Source organism: Hoplias malabaricus, chromosome 5, assembly GCF_029633855.1.
Source record: "Hoplias malabaricus isolate fHopMal1 chromosome 5, fHopMal1.hap1, whole genome shotgun sequence".
Taxonomy (NCBI): Eukaryota; Metazoa; Chordata; class Actinopteri; order Characiformes; family Erythrinidae; genus Hoplias; species Hoplias malabaricus.
In genome coordinates, this window is record NC_089804.1 from 34,124,156 (window position 1) to 34,147,568 (window position 23,413).

A 23,413-nucleotide genomic window follows, 5' to 3' on the forward strand; every position below is an offset into this window, starting at 1 on the left:
ATTATATATATATATATAAAATTGTTATATATATATATATATATATATATATATATATATATATATATATATATATAATTATTGTATATATATATATCTGTGTGTGTGTGTGTGTGTGTAAGTATTTAATTATTTGTGGTCAGTAATATCACTGTCAAATAGGTAATTGCCAAATCACGAGACAGCGCAGTGATTTCTTCCATATAAAAATGTAATAGAATCACATTTTTATAATAACAATCATTCATGTTAAAAAATCTAATCTTCATGAGGTTTTAGGATTAAGAGGTTTCAGTGTTTTTGAGTTTTTCTTCCTGGATTAAATGATATTTCCACAATACAAAAAGTGCTTATTTAATTATTTAAAAACAACAGTGTAAAGTCATTAAGTCCATGTTACAGGAGGTAATTCATTCATCCTCTATAAATCTTTCTACAAACACAAGGCAGGAACACACATTGGCAGCACACAAATCCATCACAGGGTGTCACACACTTACTCTGTCATTCACACCTGTGGAATTTGCAAATACAACACCTGGTTCACCTTGATATAATATCACAGGATTATAGCTTTTAACACACAGCTGTTCAACCTCAGAAGCTTTTAGAAAATTCTTTCAGCTTCTTCAGCAGCATCGACAACAGCTCCAGGCTTATTTTCCCAGTGTATAGTCACAGGTAAATGATAATAATAATAAAAATAAAACATTTACATAAATAGCTGTCTCAGAAAGCATGTTTATGTTAATCAAGGTGTCTGATCATAAGTTCAGTCTCCAACGATGCCACAGCCATCCATAAGCTAGGGTCCAAGAGTCTTTTTGTTTTGTCTGGGTGCTATTTCTTAGCTGGATGCTAACCAATGCTGGCGACAGCTATGTGAGATAAAGTAACTGGGCAGTTAGTGTCCTCTTCAAACTGTTTTGAGCTCCAGTCATCTGGAGTTAGCAGCAGTTCAGAGAGAAGCTGTGGCTGGTTTCAAACTTCACATCTTTCATGCTAGGTCGCACTGTGTGACCTAACCGGGATAAAAAAGTGTATGTAAATTTAAAAGATAATCACCAGTTCTGTTTGAATTTTTGTTTGTAGCAACTTGTTAACTTGTTAACAACTTGTTTCTGGACACATGCCACTTTGTTTACTGCGGGTGTTTCACAAAAGACCTGGTCCTATTTATTATGATACATTTTGTCGGTGACCATATTTAATCAAATTTTAAGTGTGTCAAATGAAGGAATCTTGGTGAAGACAGTACTTGTTGATACTGAGTGATGAACCCCATCTGACTATGACCTGCTTGCTAACCAGTAAACCCTGCTTTCTGAGACAGACCCCTGATTCTTCCTCCGGTCCAGAAAGTTCTGCCGGCTGTGTTTTCTTCAGTAGGAGGCACTCTATTGACCTGTGCACCTCCAGCAGCCCTTTGGATTTCAGGTGGTGGTGACTTTAACATTAACACTCTAGCTACAGCCATGTCCAGCAGTGAGATCATGTCCAGTTCAACTAAATCTGCTCCTTCTCATTCATCCTGGGGAGCTGAAATTCCTTATCGCCTCCTTCATCTTGTCCCGGGCCAGAGAGTAGCGTTGGACAATCTGCCGCACGTGATCTTCTTCCTCTCTCTGAAGGATCCTCAGGAAGTTCCTCAGCTCGGGCAGGCTGAAGGCCTCCCACTAAAAAAAAAATGAGAGAGAGAGAGAGAGAGAGAGAGAGAGAGAGAGAGAGAGAGAGAGAAAACAAGGAATAGTTACTGCAGTACTCTCAGATCTGCGTTAAAGTAGACGAAGAAGAAAAAGAAGAACGATTGCTACTTTATTAATTCTATAAAATTTATTTTCTGCATTTAACTCATTTATGGTAGTGAAAACACACACACACACACTTCCAAGCCCACCTCTCCAGTCTGATTATTATTTCTCTAGCCAAAATCCCCTATTTCAGAAGCAGCAGATCAGTCAAGACTGAGTTACAGAGTCTGACGTTTGTGCTGTTAGATTTGACTGAAAATGTGAGGCTAATGTTGTTTTAAAGTTACACTGTGCAGAGTGTTTGTATCGTGTAAACATGACTCACATTGACTTCTCCACTCTCGTTCTCCCTCAGGACGAAGCTGAGGGTCTTCTCACTGGGTCCAGCACATAGACGCAGGAATAACGGACACTCCTTGTCAAACAGTTTCCTCACATACACTGAGAGAAGGAGACAGAGAGAGGGAGAGAGAGAGAAAGAAAGAGAGAGAGAGACATTTTTTACACCCCTTTTATTTAAATCATGTTTTAAAAATTCTGATAATCAAAATTTCAATAATAAAAAAACCCAAAAAGAAATAGAAATAACAGGGCAAGCTAACACACACACACACACACACACACACACACACACACACACACACACACATGCCCAGCATTTCACCAGTGCAACTATAGCACATTTGTATAAACAAGAGACATAAAGCTTCAAATAATACACAATTTCTCCTCAGAGTAAGCCATGTCAGAAACTCCACTCTCAGATGTGACTCCTTGTGTCTGTATCCTTTCCCTCAGACCACAAACTGAAAGACTTCCAAATCGCTTCAAACAGAGTGGAGGAGAACAGAAAGCCTAGGCCTCTGAGAACTTGGCCCAGGAGTTCAAACAAGGGCAGCAGCCAGGAGCATTCAGAGAACATGTGAAACACAGGGTCAGGGTTATTACAGAAACTACATTGTGGAAGAACTGAAGGGTTAAACCTAGACACAAAGTCATTAGTGGGTACAGCACAGTGCAAAATCCTCCACGGGAGGTCCCCACAATGTTTGGGCAGAGGGCTTTTTTACAGGAGCCTCCACGAAGGCCTCACGCCCTGAGGAACAGAAAGACAGGCTCTTCACTTAGAGTCATGGCGTCCTGCCAGCTCCTGGAAGTGAGCAGTCTTCGCACAGCTCTGGTACAGCGCAGTTTTACCAGATGTGGAGAAAACCATCCTCTGTAAGCCTCCCATGGAGAGAAACTGACCACCACTGCTCACAGTCTCAGGGACACACAGGCTCACACGGAGTTCTGGAAAGGGGACTGGGCCAGACCACCAGCTAAAGAAGCTAAGGCTTTAAATGTATTGGGCATTTGACCGACTGATTTCTCTGATCTATGTCAATCAGATGTCTAAAACCTGTGACTCCGGCCGTAGAGAAGGCTGTGCCAATCATGCCCAACTGGAGGTTCTGATAAAGCAGAAAAGGGTTTGAAAACAGAAGCTCATCCAGTCCATAATGTTCAGCATTGTCCCTCTCCAGAGAGAGAAAGAGAGAGAGAGTGAGAGAGAGAGAGAGAGGGAGAGAGAGAGAGGAGGAAAGAGAGGGAGGGAGAGAGAAGGGGAAAGAGAAGGAGGGAGAGAGAGGGGAAAGTTAATTGATGTGAGAGCCTTAAGTACTGATGCTTACCCATTGGAGTGAGAGAGTGAGACAGGCTGTGAAAAAGTAAAGTGCGACAATATGAAGACCTGTGGAATGGTACAGTGGATTGACACAGTGAAGTGAGACAGTGCAGTGAAACAGGAGTCATAGAGTGAATTGAGACAGTATAAAGAGCTGTGGATTGAGACAGTTGGGTGAGACAGTGGAGGGAGAGAGTAGAGTGAAAGTGTGGAATGAGACACGAGTGAGACAGTTTGATGAGAGAGTGGCATGAGAGAGTGAAGTGAGACAATGGATTGAGAGAGTTGGGTGAGAATAGAGTGAGAGGGCAGAGTGAGACAGTGGGGTGAGACAGTGAGGTGAGAGAGTGGAGTGAGAGAGTGGGATGAGAAAACAAAGTGATACAGTGGAGTGAGGGAGTGGCGTGAGAGAGCAGAGTGAGAGACTATAAAATGAGGTGAGTGAGTAGAGTGATACAGTGGAGTGAGACAGGAGTGAGAGAGTAGAGTCAGAGAGTGGGGTGAGAGAGTAGAGTGAGTCAGTGGGGTGAGAGAGTAGTGAGACAGTGGGGTGAGAGAGTAGAGTCAGAGAGTGGGGTGAGAGAGTAGAGTGAGTCAGTGGGGTGAGAGCAAAGAGTGAGACAGTGGGGTGAGAGAGTAGAGTGAGACATTTGGGTGAGAGGGTAGAGTGAGACAGTGGTGGTGAGAGATTAGAGTGAGGCAGTGGAGTGAGACAGTAGAGCGGTGATACTGACCTTGTCCGTGTCTCTCTCCCCGCTCGTACAGGGCGTATTTGGACGGATTGTCCAGGACAGTGAACTTGTGGAGCAGAGCGGTGATGACCTCTCGGACATGAGTTTGTGAGCTCACGTGTAGCTTCTTCACTGTGTCTCGTGGCAGGTAGAAGGATGTCCTGCGCTGAAGGAGCCCTGCCCCCTCTGAGGGGGAGGGGCTATGGGGCTGTGGCAGGGACACAGGCCGGGAGAGTTTAAACTGGACCTGAATGAAACCAGTGTACAACCCACCACGATTCTGACAGAGAAAGAGAGAGAGAGAGAGAGAAAGAGAAAGAGAGAGAGAGAGAGAGACAGAGAGACATTACCATGACAACCATCATGAAAACATCAAGATATTTCCATATACTCTTTAAGCTCAATTCACTATTGACAAAACAATAAAAACAAGGTCATATTAATTAATTTTTTTTGTTTAACTGTATAAACAATATTTCAATTAGTGATAATAGTAATAGTAGTGTAGCATGTTTGAAGTAATCTCTGAATGATCTGTTTTATTTTCTGAAGATTCATGTCATCTGCCTCAAGATTTGATCTGAGGAAATTCTGGATATTGATTTGGTAAAAACTTTATGTTTCAGGATGTATTTATAGACACATTGAAATTATGGACACTCACCAGAGTCATGTAGAGATTGCTGTTGATTTGAGCATTGTACTCTTTAATTTTCTGCTGAACCTCAGTGAGTGAGAGCTCTTTCCTCCTCCAGTCCACTGGATCATCCTGAGGAGACACACAGAGGACAGGCCATCACTTTCTGAGTGATAAAATACAACAGAGAGACTGTACACTGTAATACAGCTAACTCACCACAAGGTGTCAGTAGAGATACTGTAGACTGTAATATTGCTAATTAACTGCAAAGTTGTGACTGTCTGTGAGGAGTTGGTGTGTTCTCCCCGTGTCCGCGTGGGTTTCCTCCGGGTGCTCCGGTTTCCTTCCACAGTCCAAAAACACACGTTGCAGGTGGATTGGTGACTCGAAAGTGTCCGTAGGTGTGAATGTGTGTGTGTCTGTGTTGCCCTGTGAAGGACTGGCGTCCCCTCCAGGGTGTATTCCCGCCTTGCGCTCGATGATTCCAGGTAGACTCTGGACCCCCCGCGACCCTAAATTGGATAAGCGGTTACAGATAATGGATAATGGATGGATGGTTTCAGTAGAGATACTGTAGACTGTAATATTGCTAATTAACCACAAGGTGTCAGTAGAGATACTGTAGACTGTAACATTGCTAATTAACCACAAGGTGTCAGTAGAGATACTGTAGACTGTAATATTGCTAATTAACTGCAAAGTTTCAGTAGAGATACTGTAGACTGTAATATTGCTAATTAACCACAAGGTGTCAGTAGAGATACTGTAGACTGTAATATTGCTTATTAACCACAAGGTGTCAGTAGAGATACTGTAGACTGTAATATTGCTAATTATCTGCAAAGTGTCAGTAGAGATACTGTAGACTGTAATATTGTTAATTAACCACAAGGTGTCAGTAGAGATACTGTAGACTGTAATATTGCTAATTAACCGCAAAGTGTCAGTAGAGATACTGTAGACTGTAATATTGCTAATTAACCACAAGGTGTCAGTAGAGATACTGTAGACTGTAACATTGCTAATTAACCGCAAAGTGTCAGTAGAGATACTGTAGACTGTAATATTGCTAATTAACCGCAAAGTGTCAGTAGAGATACTGTAGACTGTAATATTGCGAATTAACCACAAAGTGTCAGTAGAGATACTGTAGACTGTAATATTGCTAATAAACTGCAATGTGTCAGTACCGATACTATAGACTTTAACACTGTTAATTAACCACAAGGTGTCAGTAGAGATACTGCAGACTGTAATATTGCAAATTAACCACAGGGTGTCAGTAGAGATACTGTAGACTGTAATATTGCAAATTAACTACAAGGTGTCAGTGGAGATACTGAAGACTGTAATATTGCAAATTAACCACAGGGTGTCAGTAGAGATACTGTAGACTGTAATATTGCAAATTAACCACAGGGTGTCAGTAGAGATACTGTAGACTGTAATATTGCAAATTAACCACAGGGTGTCAGTAGAGATACTGTAGACTGTAATATTGCTAATTAACCACAAGGTGTCAGTAGAGATACTGTAGACTGTAACATTGCTAATTAACCACAAAGTGTCAGTAGAGATACTGTAGACTGTAATATTGCTAATAAACTGCAATGTGTCAGTACCCATACTGTAGACTTTAACACTGTTAATTAACCACAAGGTGTCAGTAGAGATACTGCAGACTGTAATATTGCAAATTAACCACAGGGTGTCAATAGAGATACTGTAGACTGTAATATTGCAAATTAACCACAGGGTGTCAGTAGAGATACTGTAGACTGTAATATTGCTAATAAACTGCAATGTGTCAGTAGAGATACTGTAGACTTTAACACTGTTAATTAACCACAAGGTGTCAGTAGACATACTGCAGACTGTAATATTGCTAATAAACTGCAATGTGTCAGTAGAGATACTGTAGACTTTAACACTGTTAATTAACCACAAGGTGTCAGTAGACATACTGCAGACTGTAATATTGCAAATTAACCACAGGGTGTCAGTAGAGATACTGTAGACTGTAATATTGCAAATTAACCACAGGGTGTCAGTAGAGATACTATAGACTGTAATACAGCTAATTAACTGAACAGAAATACTGTAGACTGTAATATTGCAAATTCACCACAAGGTGTCAGTAGAGATACTGTAGACTGTAATATTGCTAATAAACTGCAATGTGTCAGTACAGATACTGTAGACTTTAACACTGTTAATTAACCACAAGGTGTCAGTGGAGATACTGCAGACTGTAATATTGCAAATTAACCACAGGGTGTCAGTAGAGATACTGTAGACTGTAATATTGCAAATTAACCACAGGGTGTCAGTAGAGATACTATAGACTGCAATGTAGCTAATTAACTGAACAGAAATACTGTAGACTGTAATATTGCAAATTCACCACAAGGTGTCAGTAGAGATACTGTAGACTGTAATATTGCAAATTAACCACAGGGTGTCAGTAGAGATACTATAGACTGTAATGTAGCTAATTAACTGAACAGAAATACTGTAGACTGTAATATTGCGAATTCACCACAAGGTGTCATACTTCTAACTCACCACAAGGTGTCGGTAGAGCTACTATACAGGTCTTTTCACACTGATTTATTTGTACATCAGTAATTCATTTATTTCTTCATTGCCTGTAACCCTTATCCAATTCAGGGTCACAGTGGGTCCAGAACCTACCCAGAATCACTGGGCGCAAGGCAAGAACACACCCTGGAGGGGGCACCAGTCCTTCACAGGGCGACACACACTCAATCCTATGGACAATACTGGAGTCGCCAATCCACCTTCCAATGTGTGTTTTTGGACTGTGGGAGAAAACCAAAGCACCCGGAGGAAACCCAAGCCGACATGGGGAGATCACATCAAACTATTCACAGTCACCCAGAACGGAACTTGAACCTCCAGGTTCCTGGAGCTGTGTGACAGCGACACTACCTGCTGCGCCACTGTGCCACCCACATCAATAATTAAAAGTAATAAATATATTAAATTGCTTTGCGAAGGACTGGCACCCCTCCAGGGTGTGTTCCTGCCTTGTCACCCAATATTAAATAAATAAATAAATGAATGAATGAAAATACATTAAATTACATCTTCAAAATCATACGCAATGATTCTGACAGAATCACAATCTCATTCATGTTTTTTGCCAATGACATGAATTTATTATGGTGGCGCAGCAGGTAGTGTCGCAGTCACGCGGCTCCAGGGGCCTGGAGGTTGTGGGTTCGATTCCCGCTCCGGGTGACAGTCTGTGAGGAGTTGGTGTGTTCTCCCCATGTCTGTGTGGGTTTCCTCCCACAGTCCAAAAACACACGTTGGTAGGTGTGTGACTCCAGGTAGGCTCTGGACCCACTGTGACCCTGAATTGGAGAAGCGGTTACAGATTTATTGCCTTAATGTGAAACTGATCAGATTTTTTCAGGACTGTGTGGATGTGTGAAATCCCATCTTTCCCAATCAGATTTAAGTCACAGGTCATTTTCATTTATGAAGAGTTAAGATCTGCCATAACCCATCTGAGCAAAAAATCTGAATTGGTTAATGAGGATTATAATATGAACATGTGGCAGCTGCCCCAGGTCCAGTGTTAGATAAAACACAAACTGTGAATGAAAAAGTGAAAATTCATGTGTTGAACTGAGACCAGTAAGCATCCCCAGTCTTTGCCTGGTGTGTATGTTAGTGGAGCACTGCATCAGATCAGTTTCTGCTGTAATAGGTAATATATGGTGTGGCGGATGGGAGAAAATATAGATGCGGTAATAAAGGAACACATGTCTGTCAGTCGAGTCTGAGTTCTATAGAAAACAGCAGATGGGCCATTGTCTAAGTGTGTGTTTGTGGTGTTTTCTCCTGGGTGTTTATTCATGCTGAACCCTGATGTAATTAGTTTAAGACTGAGACAAACGTCACGGTGGTGTCTGATCTGATTTGATCCGTCTGCCGTTAACAGAGTTTATTCATATTTAAATGAGAAGTGTGGCATAAGGTAAATAGAGTAACTCTTGACAAATATAAATACATTATGGGTCACAATATTCTGACACAGAAAATCCTTTAAAATGATGATTTCATTGATTATAACCTACATCTACCTCATACAAATCTAACTCTAATGTAACCTAATTTAATCAGGACTTATTCTGCTCTGTCTGCTGTGAAATATGGGGGTGGTATTGTCTTTTAAAAAATAACAACATGCACACACTGTTTATCATAATAACAAGGTTTATCACAATAATGGTAATATATCAGTGTACCCCACCCAGCCCAAGTTAATCTCTGTAAATAGCTCTACACACTCTGTGGACTAAAGTGTGTGTGGAGACCTGCTCCTCCAGAGTTTCTTCTGCAGTAACTGTCTTCACTATTTTAAAAAGACTTTACACTAGATGCTGAAACATAGTTGTGGGGATTTGAGGGCCGACGGTCCCATGAGCATTAGTAAAGTTAGTAAAGTAAAGTAGTAAAGTAATAGGAAGACTGAGACTATATGTTTGTGTTGTTGTGTGTGTGTAGTTCCTCACCTCTGCCCTGTTGGGTTTTTTCCTAAGAGCTGAATTGTGTGGTGTGTAAATTTCAAGTTCTGAGTCTGAGTCTGTGCTGCAGTATCCACTGCTCGAGCTGCTGCAGGACATCACACACACACACACAAAATACAAACACACACAAGTCTGCACAGGACGGCAACTTTAACTGTGTCTGCACTGCTGATGTTCTCACTGCAGCCTGAGCATAATGAACGCTCCGCCCCTTACACTTATTTAACCCCACCCCCTGTGAGCCCACCCAGTCACAGGGTTGTATCAGGAGACCCCCATTATCTCCATAGACAATTCACTCAGCAAAAAGAGTTATTATATTATGATAATAAAATAAACATAATAAACAGAAGATAAAGTGTCATCTCTTTGAATGATGTAATATCAGTTATAATATACTTTACTCAAAACTAAGACTTTTTTATGCAGACGTTTTGCATTAAATTAAATCATATACATCCAAATAGCGGCGGCACGGTGGCACAGCAGGTAGTGTCACACAGCTCCAGGGGTCTGGAGATTGTGGGTTTGATTCCCACTCCGGGTGACTGTCTGTGAGGAGTTGGTGTGTTCTCCCCATGTACGCGTGGGTTTCCTCCGGGTGCTCCGGTTTCCTCCCACAGTCCAAAAACACACGTTGCAGGTGGATTGGTGACTCGAAAGTGTCCGTAGGTGTGAGTGAATGTGTGTGTGTCTGTGTTGCCCTGTGAAGGACTGGCGTCCCCTCCAGGGTGTATTCCCGCCTTGCGCCCGATGATTCCAGGTAGGCTCTGGACCCCCCGCGACCCTAAATTGGATAAGCGGTTACAGATAATGGATGGATATACATCCAAATATATCATTTAAGTACCATCTACTCATTCTCAAATTATATCTCTGGATGTGGATTTAATTTAATGCAACCATTTGTGGTAAAAAATTAAGTAAGTAGGGCGGCACGGTGGCGCAGCAGGTAGTGTCGCAGTCACACAGCTCCAGGAACCTGGAGGTTGTGGGATCGATTCCTGCTCCGGGTGACTGTCTGTGAGGAGTTGGTGTGTTCTCTCTGTGTCCGCGTGGGTTTCCTCCGGGTGCTCCGGTTTCCTCCCACAGTCCAAAAACACACGTTGGTAGGTGGATTGGCGACTCAAAATTGTCCGTGTGTGTGTGTTGCCCTGTGAAGGACTGGTGCCTCCAGGGTGTCTTCCTGCCTTGTGCCCAAAGATTCCAGGTAGGCTCTGGACCCACCGCGACCCTGAACTAGATAAGTGGTTACAGATAATGAATGAATATAGATTTGCTCTAACTTTGTTATACAGAACATGGTTATGATGATGACATATCTAATCCTACAGTATCTTTAATAAATGATTGTGTAACAGGTCATTGTTTATAGGTTAGTTTGCTGTGACCAGAGGAAAGAAAACACATTGCTGCTGTATCTCAGTTCCATCTAAACCAGACATTGCTTTTCTTACATAAACCATTACATTTAAAAGAAAATCATGTTTTAAAGTTAGGGTTAGACTAGTAGTAGTAGAGTTACTAGTGACTAGTAGTCAGTAGAGTTAGAGTAATAGTTAATTTAGGGATAATGTTGAGGTAAGTCTCCATAAAATAAATGTATGTTAATGTTATGAGTGTGTATGTGTGTGTGTGTATAAGGGGCAATTATCTTTTTCTCTGACCAGCTGTCTGCTCTCCTGCCCCCACCAGAGACCCAGTTTATGGCCCCCCCTCAAGCCCTCATTACATTACTGCCTCATCAAACAGGACACTTCAGTCCTCCTTTCAGAGCTCTGCTCATTTACATACACGAGCCTTAAAGGGACAGTAAGGGAAACAGCAGGGTTAAATCTGAGCGAGAAACAAAGACTGGGGAATGAACTAAAAACAAATCCTTGATTTTTGAATGTTTTAGGTGCTAATAGGGGGAATAAAGGGAAGTATAGGCCCTTTAAAGATAAAGCTTTAAATCCAGAAGATGTCTCCTTGCCATCTGCTGCTTTCAGTTTGTGCTGGAAACCGTTAGGACTGGGTGATATGGCCCTAAAATAATATCACGATATCTCAGGGTATTTTGGCGATAACAATATCCTTGGCGATATGAAAAAAAACATTGAAAAATACTTTTTCATTTTCATTTTTGAGATTAGACTATGGCCACAAAATATATGTTATATATCAATATTAATTTTATTAAATTAGAAAATATGTATTTATATTTAATAATATTTTATTTTAGTACAAATCTAGTTGTACTAGATTAAGAACAAACAACAAATAAATGTGTAAACATTTGCTGATTTTGTAAACAACCATAACTTATCAAGGTTTGACATTGTATAAAATAAAAACAGTTGCTATGCTGAGTCAGTGTGGTCTGTCTGCTGGGGTCAGAGCTCACGTTGTCTGTTAAACTCTCCTAATGGCATTTTTTACTTTCCAGGTACTCAACTGGGTGCCTCTGCTCAAGGTGGTGAAACAGATAAGTTGTGTTTGTCTGTTTTGTTGTTACAGGCTTCTTTCATATCTTATTATTGCAGTGTTGTGTTGTACATCTGATATTTTATTTCCAAACCTCCTCCTCAAGGCTGAAGACATTCCTCTTTTGAAGCAAATTTCCTCCGTACTTCACTGTGCCTAAATGACTTATGTTATGAATGTATGCCATGTTACATGCAAATGTATGACATCATTACATTAACAAGTCAGAATATCATTGATTTTTTATCATTTAAAAATATTTTTGATATTACTGTGCAAGATACGATGTGGCACAGCCCTACAAAACCAGTCCAACCTTTTTAAAAAGTCCCAGTGTCTGTAAATGGGAAGAAAAAAAACTCTCTCAGTCCGGTATGCTAGACAGTCTCTCTCTCTCTCTCTCTCTCTCTCTCTCTCTCTCTCTCTCTCTAATATTGACTTATTTTTGCTGCTTTGCATCAAATAAAGTGGAAATGTCTCCAGATTCAGGAGACGGCTAACTACTGAAAGTGCTACAAATCTAAACAAATGAGATTCTGTGGTAATTCAAACAGTGAATAAAATTTTACAGTTAACTGTACCACGTTCAGCCGTGTCCAAACACCAGTCGTTTTTTTCATCAAACACACAATTCCACCTTAAAAGATGCACAGCAGAAACTTAGTTTCCTCATAATGCTACATGTTCCCTTTAACTAAAGGAAAATTTATAACTTAAAAGGGACGTACATTCCAGTTTTTTGTTTTTTTTTGACATTTTTACAGAGGAACACAGGAAAATAACAGACAGCTTTTAAAGTAGATGATCTGGACTTACACGAAAGACAAGAAAATGGAGGATATCAACCCTTTAAAGGTGTAATGCTCCTCTGAAGTGGACTCAGACACACAAGGGAGAGCTGTTTTACAGGACACACTGGAAGGAAAGGTGAGGGTTCTCTGAAAGAACAGCTGCTGTATTGTCAGAGATTTTGTAAACGGAGTGACGGAGTGTGCGGTAAATCCAGTTAATGGGGGCTCTAACCCCTCACCCTCTGTCTGATACTTACATGTTGGGTGTTCCATGTACTTCTTTTTCAGTTTTGGATATAATTAACGTTCATATATGAACGTTTTATATATATATATATATATATATATATATATATATATATATATATATATATATATATATATATATATATATATAAGAATCTAGTTTCAGCTATCAAAGGGGTGTGGGTATATCAGACACGGAGCATTCACTCTTTCAGCAGTGTGTGCTGCAGTAGCTCCTCTGTTGGATGAGAACCAGGTGGACTCACTTTTGATCATTCATTCATCCATTAATTTATTGTCTGTTACTGTTATTACACACCCTGGAATACACGCCAGTGTACTGCAGGGCGACACACATTCACTCACACTTTTAAATTGCTATCCCACCTACCAGAGTGTGCTTTTGGACCGTGGGAGTAAACAGGAGCACCTGGAGAGAACCCTTTGTACATGAGGAGGAGGGGCTCGTCTATGATCAATACTACCTTAAAATTCATAGCAGCGCAGGGGGTGCTGCTGAGCTTGTAATGGAGTAAGTCTTATTAGGTTTGAGCTCCCTGGCACCTTTTGTTTTTTAATGTTTAACAGTGCTTTCATTTATACAAAGACTAATACAAGTGGTGCTCAACAAGTACGTTGGCATTCCAATTACATAACGACCACAGCGCCCTTGAGGTTTTGTACTCGCAAGTCGAATTCGTCAATTTTGTACTATCAAGTACGACAGTTTGAACTTGACATATTTTGTATTGAGAAAATGCAGATGAGTCACCCATCTTTGTGGCCTGAAAAAAACAATAACGCTGAGGTTGGTGCGAAATGCATTCTGGGATCTGACTCTCTCATGCCTACAGAAGTCATGTCCCAGTGCATCCTCGATATTATGGGCAGAGCAAGAACACATCCGGGTATTTGAACTGTACTTGACTAGATGTGGATTTTAAACGGAACAGTACTTGGGCTGAGACTGATGACGTTTCCCAAGAACACTAGAACACAAGTACAGACAAGAACACATATTGAGAAACAGCTAATGCTATATTATATGACTGACACATTCAGATGGTGTACTATGATTTGTGCATGAAATCTGAGAAGCATTCATTTTCAATAAATTTAATATAAAATTGATAGGAATGTGATTATTTTAGAGGATTTATTTTGAAATAACACAATGTCTTGATATCTTCATGACTTGTGGCTCTTCTTTTGAAACCAGTTCACCTTCACGCTCATACACTAATGTTTAGGTACGTAAGAAGTCGATGTCACTGTCACCTGAGCGTAAGATGCCATGGCATTGGCATGTGCCAGTGTTATCTGAACGTAAGTTGCTGATGCCCTTCCATGTTATTACTGCTACAGCTACAAGCAGAAGTGGAGATCATGAACACCATGGTGGCGATTCTTTCTGAGTTTGACCAGATGAAGGCCTCCATTAAAGAGGTGGAGAGAGCACTGTCTTCCTGGTCAGATGAAGTGACATCATCAACATCAACAGGTGAAAGTGACTGCGTGGAGTGGAGGATGAGGAGGTATAATATCAGGATTCTGTGGGGTCCTGACATCACTGGTTCGAGCTCAAACGCATCAGTCTCAAATGGTGCTTTTCCACTGCATGGAACCTACACGACTCTACATGACTCTGCACGCCTCCTTTGTTTTCCACTAGCCAAATCTTGACCTGGTTTCAGTTTTCAGTCCCAGCTCGCTGGGTTCCAACCGGTAGATACTAAATAGTGACTGACCTCCCTCCTTTTTAAAATTGGCCCCAAGAAATTCAAATACCTTGGAGTGTGGATCACACACAACATTATTTTCAGCTAACTACTAGCCCAGGGACAGAACACTGAAAGGTGGGCTTCCCTGCCGCCTTTATTTATTACCAAAATTTTTATACGTATTTTAGTGTCTCCCAGTTTTTTTCACCAAATTCGTTGTTCAAAAATATTATCTCAACTTTTATTTGAAATAAAAAAAAACTGAATTAAAAGAACTACTTTGCAGAGGCCTCAGAACATGGGAGGGATGTTTCATACATTATTACTGGGCAGCCAATATCAGGGCATTGCTTTACTGGATGAGGTGGGATGCTGCTGCCCACCTCTTTACCTGCCTTATTATGCTCTAGTTTACCATTTACAAAGTCTGTTTCTAGTGTCACCTTCAGTCCTGTGAGTATACATACAGTCAAAATCAATGATGGATGAGTCCTTTGCAAAATGCGCTACGAGGGGCATGGTGTCATTAGCAAACCTCTATATTGACTCAAACTTTATTTCATTTGAACACTTAATGTAGGAGTATAATGTTCCCAGGTAGGGCTGTGCCATATCGTATCGTTTGCGATAATATCATCATAATTTTTATATCAATAAAAAAGAAATCACTATCATGATAACTGTGATATTCTGACTTGTTTACGTAATGACTCAGCACAGTGTCACGCCCTCATCCTGTCATGGCTGTTTTCCCTGCCATGTGCTCTCTTAGCACATGGCTCTGTTTGTTGTTGTCCATGTCTCCGCCCTAGTCCCGCCTTTGTTCCGCCTCCTCGTTTGTGTCTCATTTGTTACCCTGCCCTCTCATTATCTGTTCCAGGTGTATCTTGTCTGTGTCTGGTATTTAAGTTCCCTTGTGTCTCTCCCGTTTGTTGGTCATTTGTACTCTTTTGGTCCCTGTTGTTACTGCTGTCATGTTATCAAGTCTGTCTGTCTCCGCTGTTTCTTCGTCATTGTTTTCCAAGTCTAGTCTGTCTCTGCTGTTCCTCGTTTCGTTTCCTCCATCGTGATTTGTTTCTCAGTCATCGTGTTTCCTTTCTTTCGAAGTCTATCTGTTTTGTTATTCTTTCGTAAATAAAGTTTGTTGTGTTTTAGCGTGTGCGTTTATTGTTTGACTGTAAAACACCTACAAAACACTCAATAAGTTTAATTTATGAAAAATGTATTAGATATGATTTGGCCTTTTTGGACTCTCTTAAAAGTAAGTGGGAAGCAGATCTGGATGAATCAATTTCAGAAGCTGTCTGGCATAAAATGTTGGGGAAAATCTTTTCTTCTTCTATTTTTCAAGACATGCTGTTATTCAGTTGAAAATTATACACCGGCTTCATTGGACCCCACGTGATAGATGTAAGTACTCCACTGCCACTTTCATTCATATGTTTGGCAGTCTTTTTTGACACATTTTCTTCAATATTTGGACAGAGAGTGGCTCCATTGCCATTTATTGTATTGCTCAGTGTAGCCCCGGCAGGTGCCTCTCTCAGTGGATGAAAAGTAAATATGTTGTCCTTTTGTTCGCGTCTTGCTAGGAGACTGGTTTTGCTTAAATGGAAGAGTGCCAACCCACCATTGGATCAGGGAAGTCATGTGTCATCTCAAACTCTAAAAAGGTTAGATACACCCTTAATGGATCTGTTGTCAAGTTTTATAATAGTTGGCAGCCTCTTTTAAATTTAGTTTCAAATCTGGAAGCTGACAGCATCATTATGCAACTCTTATTTATGTCCTTTTTTCTATTAATATTTACTTAATTTATTATTACTATTTATTTACTTAATTTATTTTTCTTGTAACCCTTTAAAGCCAAACATATCAAATATGATACATGATCTTTGGAGGTGGCTCTTTCATCATCTAATGAAGACAAATACCGAAACAAACTTCCATCCTTTTGGGGCCAGTGTTCTGAGTTCTCTACTGAACTGTGAATGAAGTGAAAGCATTTCCATGCATTTACCAAACCATTACAGAATTGTTGCTATCATCTTGAAAACCCTGGAGAAAGTCTCAAGACTAGTTTTTGTTAAACTGAAGCAATTCCAGGAATGACAGGAATGATTTTACTTGTTGTAAAACTAAGCATGTTTTTTTCCATTTCACAGATGTTGTGTATTCTACCTGAAATGCTCATTAATTATAATAAATATTCAGAAAATGTAATCTGTTCTTTACAGCAGCAAAATGCATTTAGACAATTTAAAATTCTAAAGTATTTTTATGAAAAAAAATTTAGTTTCAATTTAGTTTTCCAAAAGCCTCAGACAGATTCAAAGGTAGAAGCTGAAGATGATGATACAGAGGAGTGTGGGAGGTCTGTAGAATGACCTCATACTTCAAGCCAAGGTTCAGACAGTAACAGAAACAACCTTAGTTCCTTTAAATATGGAAACATGGTTGGGCTGATCAACAAAAAAGAGCCTTTGTAGTTTTGCTGTTTTTATGACCACCGGTGTATGAAATGTAAAAAGGTCAGAATGAAGAACAGAGTACTAATAGGTCAAGGACCTCTGGAGCAGTGTTTCATATCGGCTCAATTTTGTTTTCCTGATAAGTTCTGAAGAACAGAGACAATCATTTGCTATTCATTGTTTAATTAAAATCAATCAAAATGAACCCTTTAACGCCTGACACATGAATTAATAATACAATAAAACAGATTTTTTTTAAAATCACACATTATGTGGAACTTTAACTAACAATCCTAATGTTGTTAATTTAATCAATTTTAGATTTTTTTTTTTGTGTGTAATTGGTCTTTCATTTAGTTCACTGCATCAGCATATTTTTACATTTCTGGTGTTTGAAGGTGGGGTGGTATTTGATGCTTCTGTCATTAAACTATGAAAACAATAAAAAAGACCTTGTTTAAAAAAATAAATAAATCATGGCAGCCCTAAAAAGAGCTATGGGGAAGCTATGGAAGGGAATCTGTATGTAAACAAAGCATCTCCTCACCACGTTAGTGTCCGTCTCAATATCCTCGCTGTAGTCCGTCTGTCCAACTGCAACCTCGGTGTGTGAGCTACAGTCCAGCTGAATAAACGGCTGACACCGAAAATGACATGTGTACCTACAGTCTGGACACACACACACACACACAAACACTTAGAATGGATCTCATATCTCTGATTTCTGCCTGTTCTACGTTCTACAGCCTACCATTGTTGAGGACGTATTGGTCCTCTAAAAGTACATAGTGCAGTCTCTGCAGTACTGAACTCAGAGTAGCAATGAAAGAGTCTCTATTCTCCCTATTACACCTCAGTTGAGCATCACAATATTTTTGATGCTGCAATTTTATGGTAAAAATATTACCCAGTTATGCTTTAAGCTCAGTAACAGGGAATGAAGGGATGATGGTGTGAAAGACATCATTTCTTTAATGAGATGTTGGGGGAGGAGCTAAGAGGTGAAGACATGTAAACGAGGAGGAACAGTTAAAAAACAAGCATCCCCCACTGTCTCAGAGTAGTGTCTTAAAGGGGAGCTCCACCCTAATACTAGTGTTCTGTATGTCATGTGTCATAGCAGCACCGAATTCCTCATCCTCCACTGCCTTCAGTGTTGTTCTTTTACTATTACCCAGCATGCACCACATAAACAAAAAACCATCCTCCAGTTTGGGCCAGAGATAAGGCTTCTACAACACTGCCATCTAGTGATGAAAATATAAAGAAACTTATAGGGGAAGACAGCTACTGAGATTTATCTCCAGTGGTGGTGAATGGAACTAGGCGTCACCCCTCTCCACCTTCACCAGCGACTGCCACCCGTCTATAGAGCTTTATATGAATAGATGGTAGTGATGATTATTACGATGATGGAAAATTATCTGTAAATCTGACTGGGGACTGTTTTGCCTTGCCACGCCCTGCATATATTCCTCCACCAAATAGAGTACTTTAAAAATGTTTCTAGTGCAAATTCATTCATTCATTCATTGTCTGTAACCACTTACGTGGGTGCAGAGCCTACCCGGAATCATTGGGCGCAAGGCAGGAATACACCCTGGAGGGGGCTCCAGTCCTTCACAGGGCAACACACACACACTCACACATTCGCTCACACACTCACACCTAAGGACACTTTTGAGTCGCCAATCCACCTACCAACGTGTGTTTTTGGACTGTGGGAGGAAACCGGAGCTCCCAGAGGAAACCCACACAGACACAGGGAGAACACACCAAACTCCTCACAGACAGTCACCTGGAGCGGGGCTCGAACCCACAACCTCCAGGTCCCTGGAGCTGTGTGACTGCGACACTACCTGGTGCACCACTGTGCTGCCACCTTCTTAAACTTGGTCTTCTGAAACATTGTCTCAGACATCAGCACTGTATTTACATCAATTTACTGTTCGCATCTCTTTTATAGGAGGACGTCTGGTTCCCATCAACTCCACTGTCCACTATTCAGACACTAGGACTTAGCATTTCACACCCGTACTCTGTTTACGTCTCCACCCTTTTATTATGCACCCATTATTAATATACAGATTCAGTTTAAGGTCACTCGAAGTCTTTGGCTCGTTTGCCTGAATGATTAATTCATCTGTCGTCTGTTTCTGTCTAACCCAATTCCGCTCCCCAACTCTCAGGCGACAGCATTAAATCTGCACAGGAGCAGAAGTCAGAGTTGAAACACTTCTTACAACTTCAGGCCTGAATGGGTGGAGCTATACTGCCATGGGGTGAACAGATGGATCTATGAGAATGTGTTGGTTTATATTCAATCATTCGTGTGTTTATCTTCAGGTCATCACAAAACTGTTTTCCATGCTTCGGGCTCTTTATTGTTCGGCTGTGACCAGTGAATAAAAACTGAAGAGGTTAAAACAGGGTCAGATTTTATTTCAGGAATGTAAATGCCGTTCAGAATCAAAATAAAAGAGAAGGATTTCCTGTAGCAATAACCTGATAACCTATCTCTCTGTCCCAAACACACACACACACACACACACAGAGAGAGACACACCAGAATCAAATCAAACATGTGCTCTGTGTAAACATCCCTTTCCTATTGCTCTGAGATTCGTCATATCTTCTTCCACTCTCACTCTGTTTCTGTGTGTGTGTGTGTGTGTGTGTGCGTATATGTGTTATTTCAGTGCTGAATAAAAACACTGGTGTGTGTGGACAAGAACCTTTCAGTCCCTCATGATTGTCTCCCAAATACCAGTCACGCACAGATACACACACACACGCGCACGCGCCCACACACGCACACTAGTCTCTTATCAGGCTGCTCCCAGGCCTCTTGCTTTTCTCTTAAATCTGAAGCCTGTGACAATATTATAATCTCACCTCGATTTTACTGAGAAACTAAGCTCCAAACCATAAAAATAATCACTCCCAATGGTTCCTTAAAGTGCTCCAAGGGTCCTTTAGTTAAAGCAGTAGTTCTAGGAAGCACTGGAAAAAAACTGTATAGATAAGTGGTTCTTTGCCTGGTTGTAGAGTTCTTCTCTGCAATGGAAAACTTATTGTAAATGGAACGTAAAAAGGAACCTGTTTATGCTCCATAGAGTGGGTCTCACAAATGGGGACGGCCATGTTTACAGTAGGCCACTAGCTTTATACTTAACTAAGGCTTTAAAGCCCAATAATAATATTAATAATAATCATAATCATGGTCTGCACGGTGGCACAGCAGGTAGTGTCGCAGTCACACAGCTCCAGGGACCTGGAGGTTGTGGGTTCAATTCCCGCTTCGGGTGACTGTCTGTGAGGAGTTGGCGTGTTCTCCCTGTGTCTGCATGGGTTTCCTCCGGGTGCTCCGGATTCCTCCCACAGTCCAAAAACACGTTGGTAGGTGGATTGGCGACTCTAAAAGTGTCCGTAGGTGTGAGTGAGTGAGTGAATGTGTGTGAATTGCCCTGTGAAGGACTGGCGCCCCCTCCAGGGTGTATTCGCGCCTTGCGCCCAGTGATTCCAGGTAGGCTCTGGACACACCGCGACCCTGAACTGGATAAGTGGTTACAGATAATGAATGAATGAATGAATCATAAGATACTCACAGACACAGCGAAGGCTTTGTTGGTACAATCCCCAAATAAACTCTCCGCAGAGGTCACACCAGGTCAGCTGTGTGTAGCTGCATGGCTGGAACTCATGTCCTTCTCCCCATCTCCCTGAGTCCCAGCAAGCGTCCTCTAGTCTCACAGAGTCTCCCACCAGTCTCACGCTGAAGGTGTGCTGGAGCTTCGGAGACCTGACCTGCAGATCCACAGCAGGTCCACACGGAGGCGCTAGCTCAATCCTATCATCAGGGGCTAAGTCCTGCAGCTCAATCAGCTCCCACTTTGCCATTTTGAGCCTAAAACACACACACGCACTATTGTTGCATGCAGACAAACTAATGAAGACTCAGCACTCCAGAGAACACAGTTCCTCTGCCTAGTGTTAGCCCTATTTACCCCTCTAGCTCATGTTTAACACTGGGCATGGTGACCTTAGGCTTCATGTGCAGCTACTTCACAGCATCCCAGGACAATAGAGGTCTTCAACCATACGTCAAACTCTAAACCATGACCCTTGGACTCTCAGAGCTGTCTCTCTGTTCCTGTTGTACCTGCATGGTTACCATGTCCCTCTCCTCTCGGTTCTCCGACTGCACTCAGAGCAGAGAAGCTGTCCCTTGTCCGCCTGACTCCTCCACATCTGGATTAATCTGAGGGCAGACGGACGGATAGTGAATGATGTCGCAGTAGGTCAACACTCAGAGAGATTATAGCAGAATTATGGCAGGGGCCACATCTGTCCTCCGTAATCCTTTACCCTCTCAGCATCAGTGACAGTGTTAAAAGTGATACTACACACAGCACTTAATATTTTATTTTATCATTATTTATCGTTTTTTTTTTTTTTTGCACAACATAGAAAAAAGGAAAGATTTAAATTTGCTTTAACAGTAGAAAGTATAATAATGTACAGGGAAAGTAAAGAAACCCGAAAAAGGCTTGTATGAAGCACTTTCCCTCTGAGCAAAAAACAAAAAAACAAAAAGACAGTTCAGAGGTTCAAAAGAAAATGATTGAATTATATAATACTGAAGAAAATATATTTTTAAACATGAAAATAAAATATACAGACTATTTACTGCTACTGTTATTAGTATTAATACGGTCATTAATAATAATAATAATAATAATAATAATAATAATAATAATAATAATGAGGAGGAATAATGTGAGGTCAGGTCAGCCAAAGAAGAAATCAAAGTTAGTGATATGTTTTTGTCACTCATCTTGATAAAGATGCTACAATAATAATTATTCATTCATTCATTCATTCATTCATTGTCTGTAACCGCTTATCCAGTTCAGGGTCGCGGTGGGTCCAGAGCCTACCTGGAATCATTGGGCGCAAGGCAGGAATACACCCTGGAGGGGACGCCAGTCCTTCACAGGGCAACACACACACACACACACACACACACATTCACTCACACACTCACACCTATGAACACTTTTAAGTCGCCAATCCACCTACCAATGTGTGTTTTTGGACTGTGGGAGGAAACCGGAGCACCCGGAGGAAACCCATGCGAAAATCAGCCAAACTGTACTGAGAGAAATATTAAACTAACATTAGCCTTGAAGCTCCAGTGCAAATCTAAAGCAGGAGAAGCCAAACAGGTCTCATCTGAATTACTTTTGTAATAAGGAGCTAAACTTGCTGACTGTAGACTGTGACAGAAATTTTCCTTTAATCACTGGGTTCCATTGAGTTAAAACAGGCTTGATCAGTATGCGGGACCTGAGGGTTGTGTGGATTTCTGCCTTTTTCTCAGGACCCTGTTTTTGGCCTCTGTCCCAATCCAAACACCCCCTGAAAGCCCTAAGCGGGGCACACACTCACAGCCTGGCAACAGGAAGCAGCAGAACCAGCTTCTTTCAGCCAAATGGGTCATGGCCAGGCCCAGAATAATCACATACAGCAGGACATAATCAGAGCTTATCAACTCTGTAACAACACTGGGTATAAAAGCAGAGCCGTGGGGATGGATCTCTGTAACACACTGAAATGAAATATATATCAGACGCAATTAACCTTTTTGGGTCCAAACATGGACTCAGACTTCAGCTTTCAATTCTCAGAACTACAGAAATTACACATTAGGTACTGAATTGTTTATGGAAATTATATTACATGCATGTTAAAGTTTTTTTAGTTTTAGGAGTTAGAGTGGTGCGCACTGACAAATCAGTGCAGTTACAGAGGATAAGGCCTTAAAAACAGTGTAATACACTACTGTAATTATGAATAAAACTGCTGTACCCTGAACACACACTAAACACACACTTACGCGCTAATCACACACTAACACACAGACAACCTGCAGACAGAGAACAGACTCCACTGACCTGGTATCCCTCCGCAGTCTGACCTCAGTCCACTTCCAGTTAAAGCAGTGTGTTTTACAAACTGCGGCTAAATCCAGATCCGCTCCATAGACCTGCACCCTCTTTTCATCCTCCTCTCTGCCGCTTCTCACTCAATCCGGTATGCTAATCTTTCTCGCTCTCTCTCTCTCTCTCTCTCTCGCTCTCTCTCTCTCTGTATATGTATGGGGAAACACGCTCCAATCTCCACACACACACATAAACACGCACGCGTCCTGCGCATGCGCACCACATTCAGATTAACCATAATCCCGGATTATCGTTTGTCCTGCTTCACAGAGAGAGAGAGAGAGAGAGAGAGAGAGAGAGAGAGAGAGAGAGAGATTGGTGCAGGGGTAGATCTGTTCTGAGGTGAGTGACACCAGGAGCTGG

The 23,413-nt window shown here is 41.2% G+C and overlaps 1 protein-coding gene across 2 annotated transcripts; it reads right to left on the minus strand.

Moving 5' to 3' along the window:
• Nucleotides 1–174: 174 nt before the first annotated feature.
• rassf1 (Ras association domain family member 1) lies at nucleotides 175–23,133 on the minus strand. 2 transcript variants are annotated; one of them, XM_066671946.1, is made up of 8 exons: nucleotides 23,003–23,133; nucleotides 21,208–21,306; nucleotides 20,654–20,952; nucleotides 17,593–17,714; nucleotides 4,813–4,917; nucleotides 4,152–4,428; nucleotides 2,077–2,192; nucleotides 175–1,676 (listed from the first exon to the last, which is right to left on the minus strand). In XM_066671946.1, the coding sequence occupies exons 3-8, from the start codon at nucleotides 20,943–20,945 to the stop codon at nucleotides 1,527–1,529; spliced, it is 1,062 nt and encodes a 353-aa protein (XP_066528043.1). In that variant the 5' UTR covers nucleotides 20,946–20,952; nucleotides 21,208–21,306; nucleotides 23,003–23,133; the 3' UTR covers nucleotides 175–1,526. The 2 variants fall into 2 exon arrangements, with proteins under 2 accessions (XP_066528043.1, XP_066528044.1); XM_066671947.1 differs by lacking the exon at nucleotides 21,208–21,306 and having other exon boundaries at nucleotides 23,003–23,106.
• Nucleotides 23,134–23,413: the final 280 nt, after the last annotated feature.

Coding starts and splice junctions, on each gene's coding strand:
- rassf1 (XM_066671946.1), bottom strand. CDS start 20,945: ATGGCAAAGTGGGAGCTGATTGAGCTGCAGGACTTAGCCCCTGATGAT. Junction 4,429..4,812: donor GCAATCTCTACATGACTCTG/GTGAGTGTCCAT, acceptor TTTCTCTGTCAG/AATCGTGGTGGGTTGTACAC. Junction 1,677..2,076: donor ACGAGAGTGGAGAAGTCAAT/GTGAGTCATGTT, acceptor TTTTTTTTTTAG/TGGGAGGCCTTCAGCCTGCC.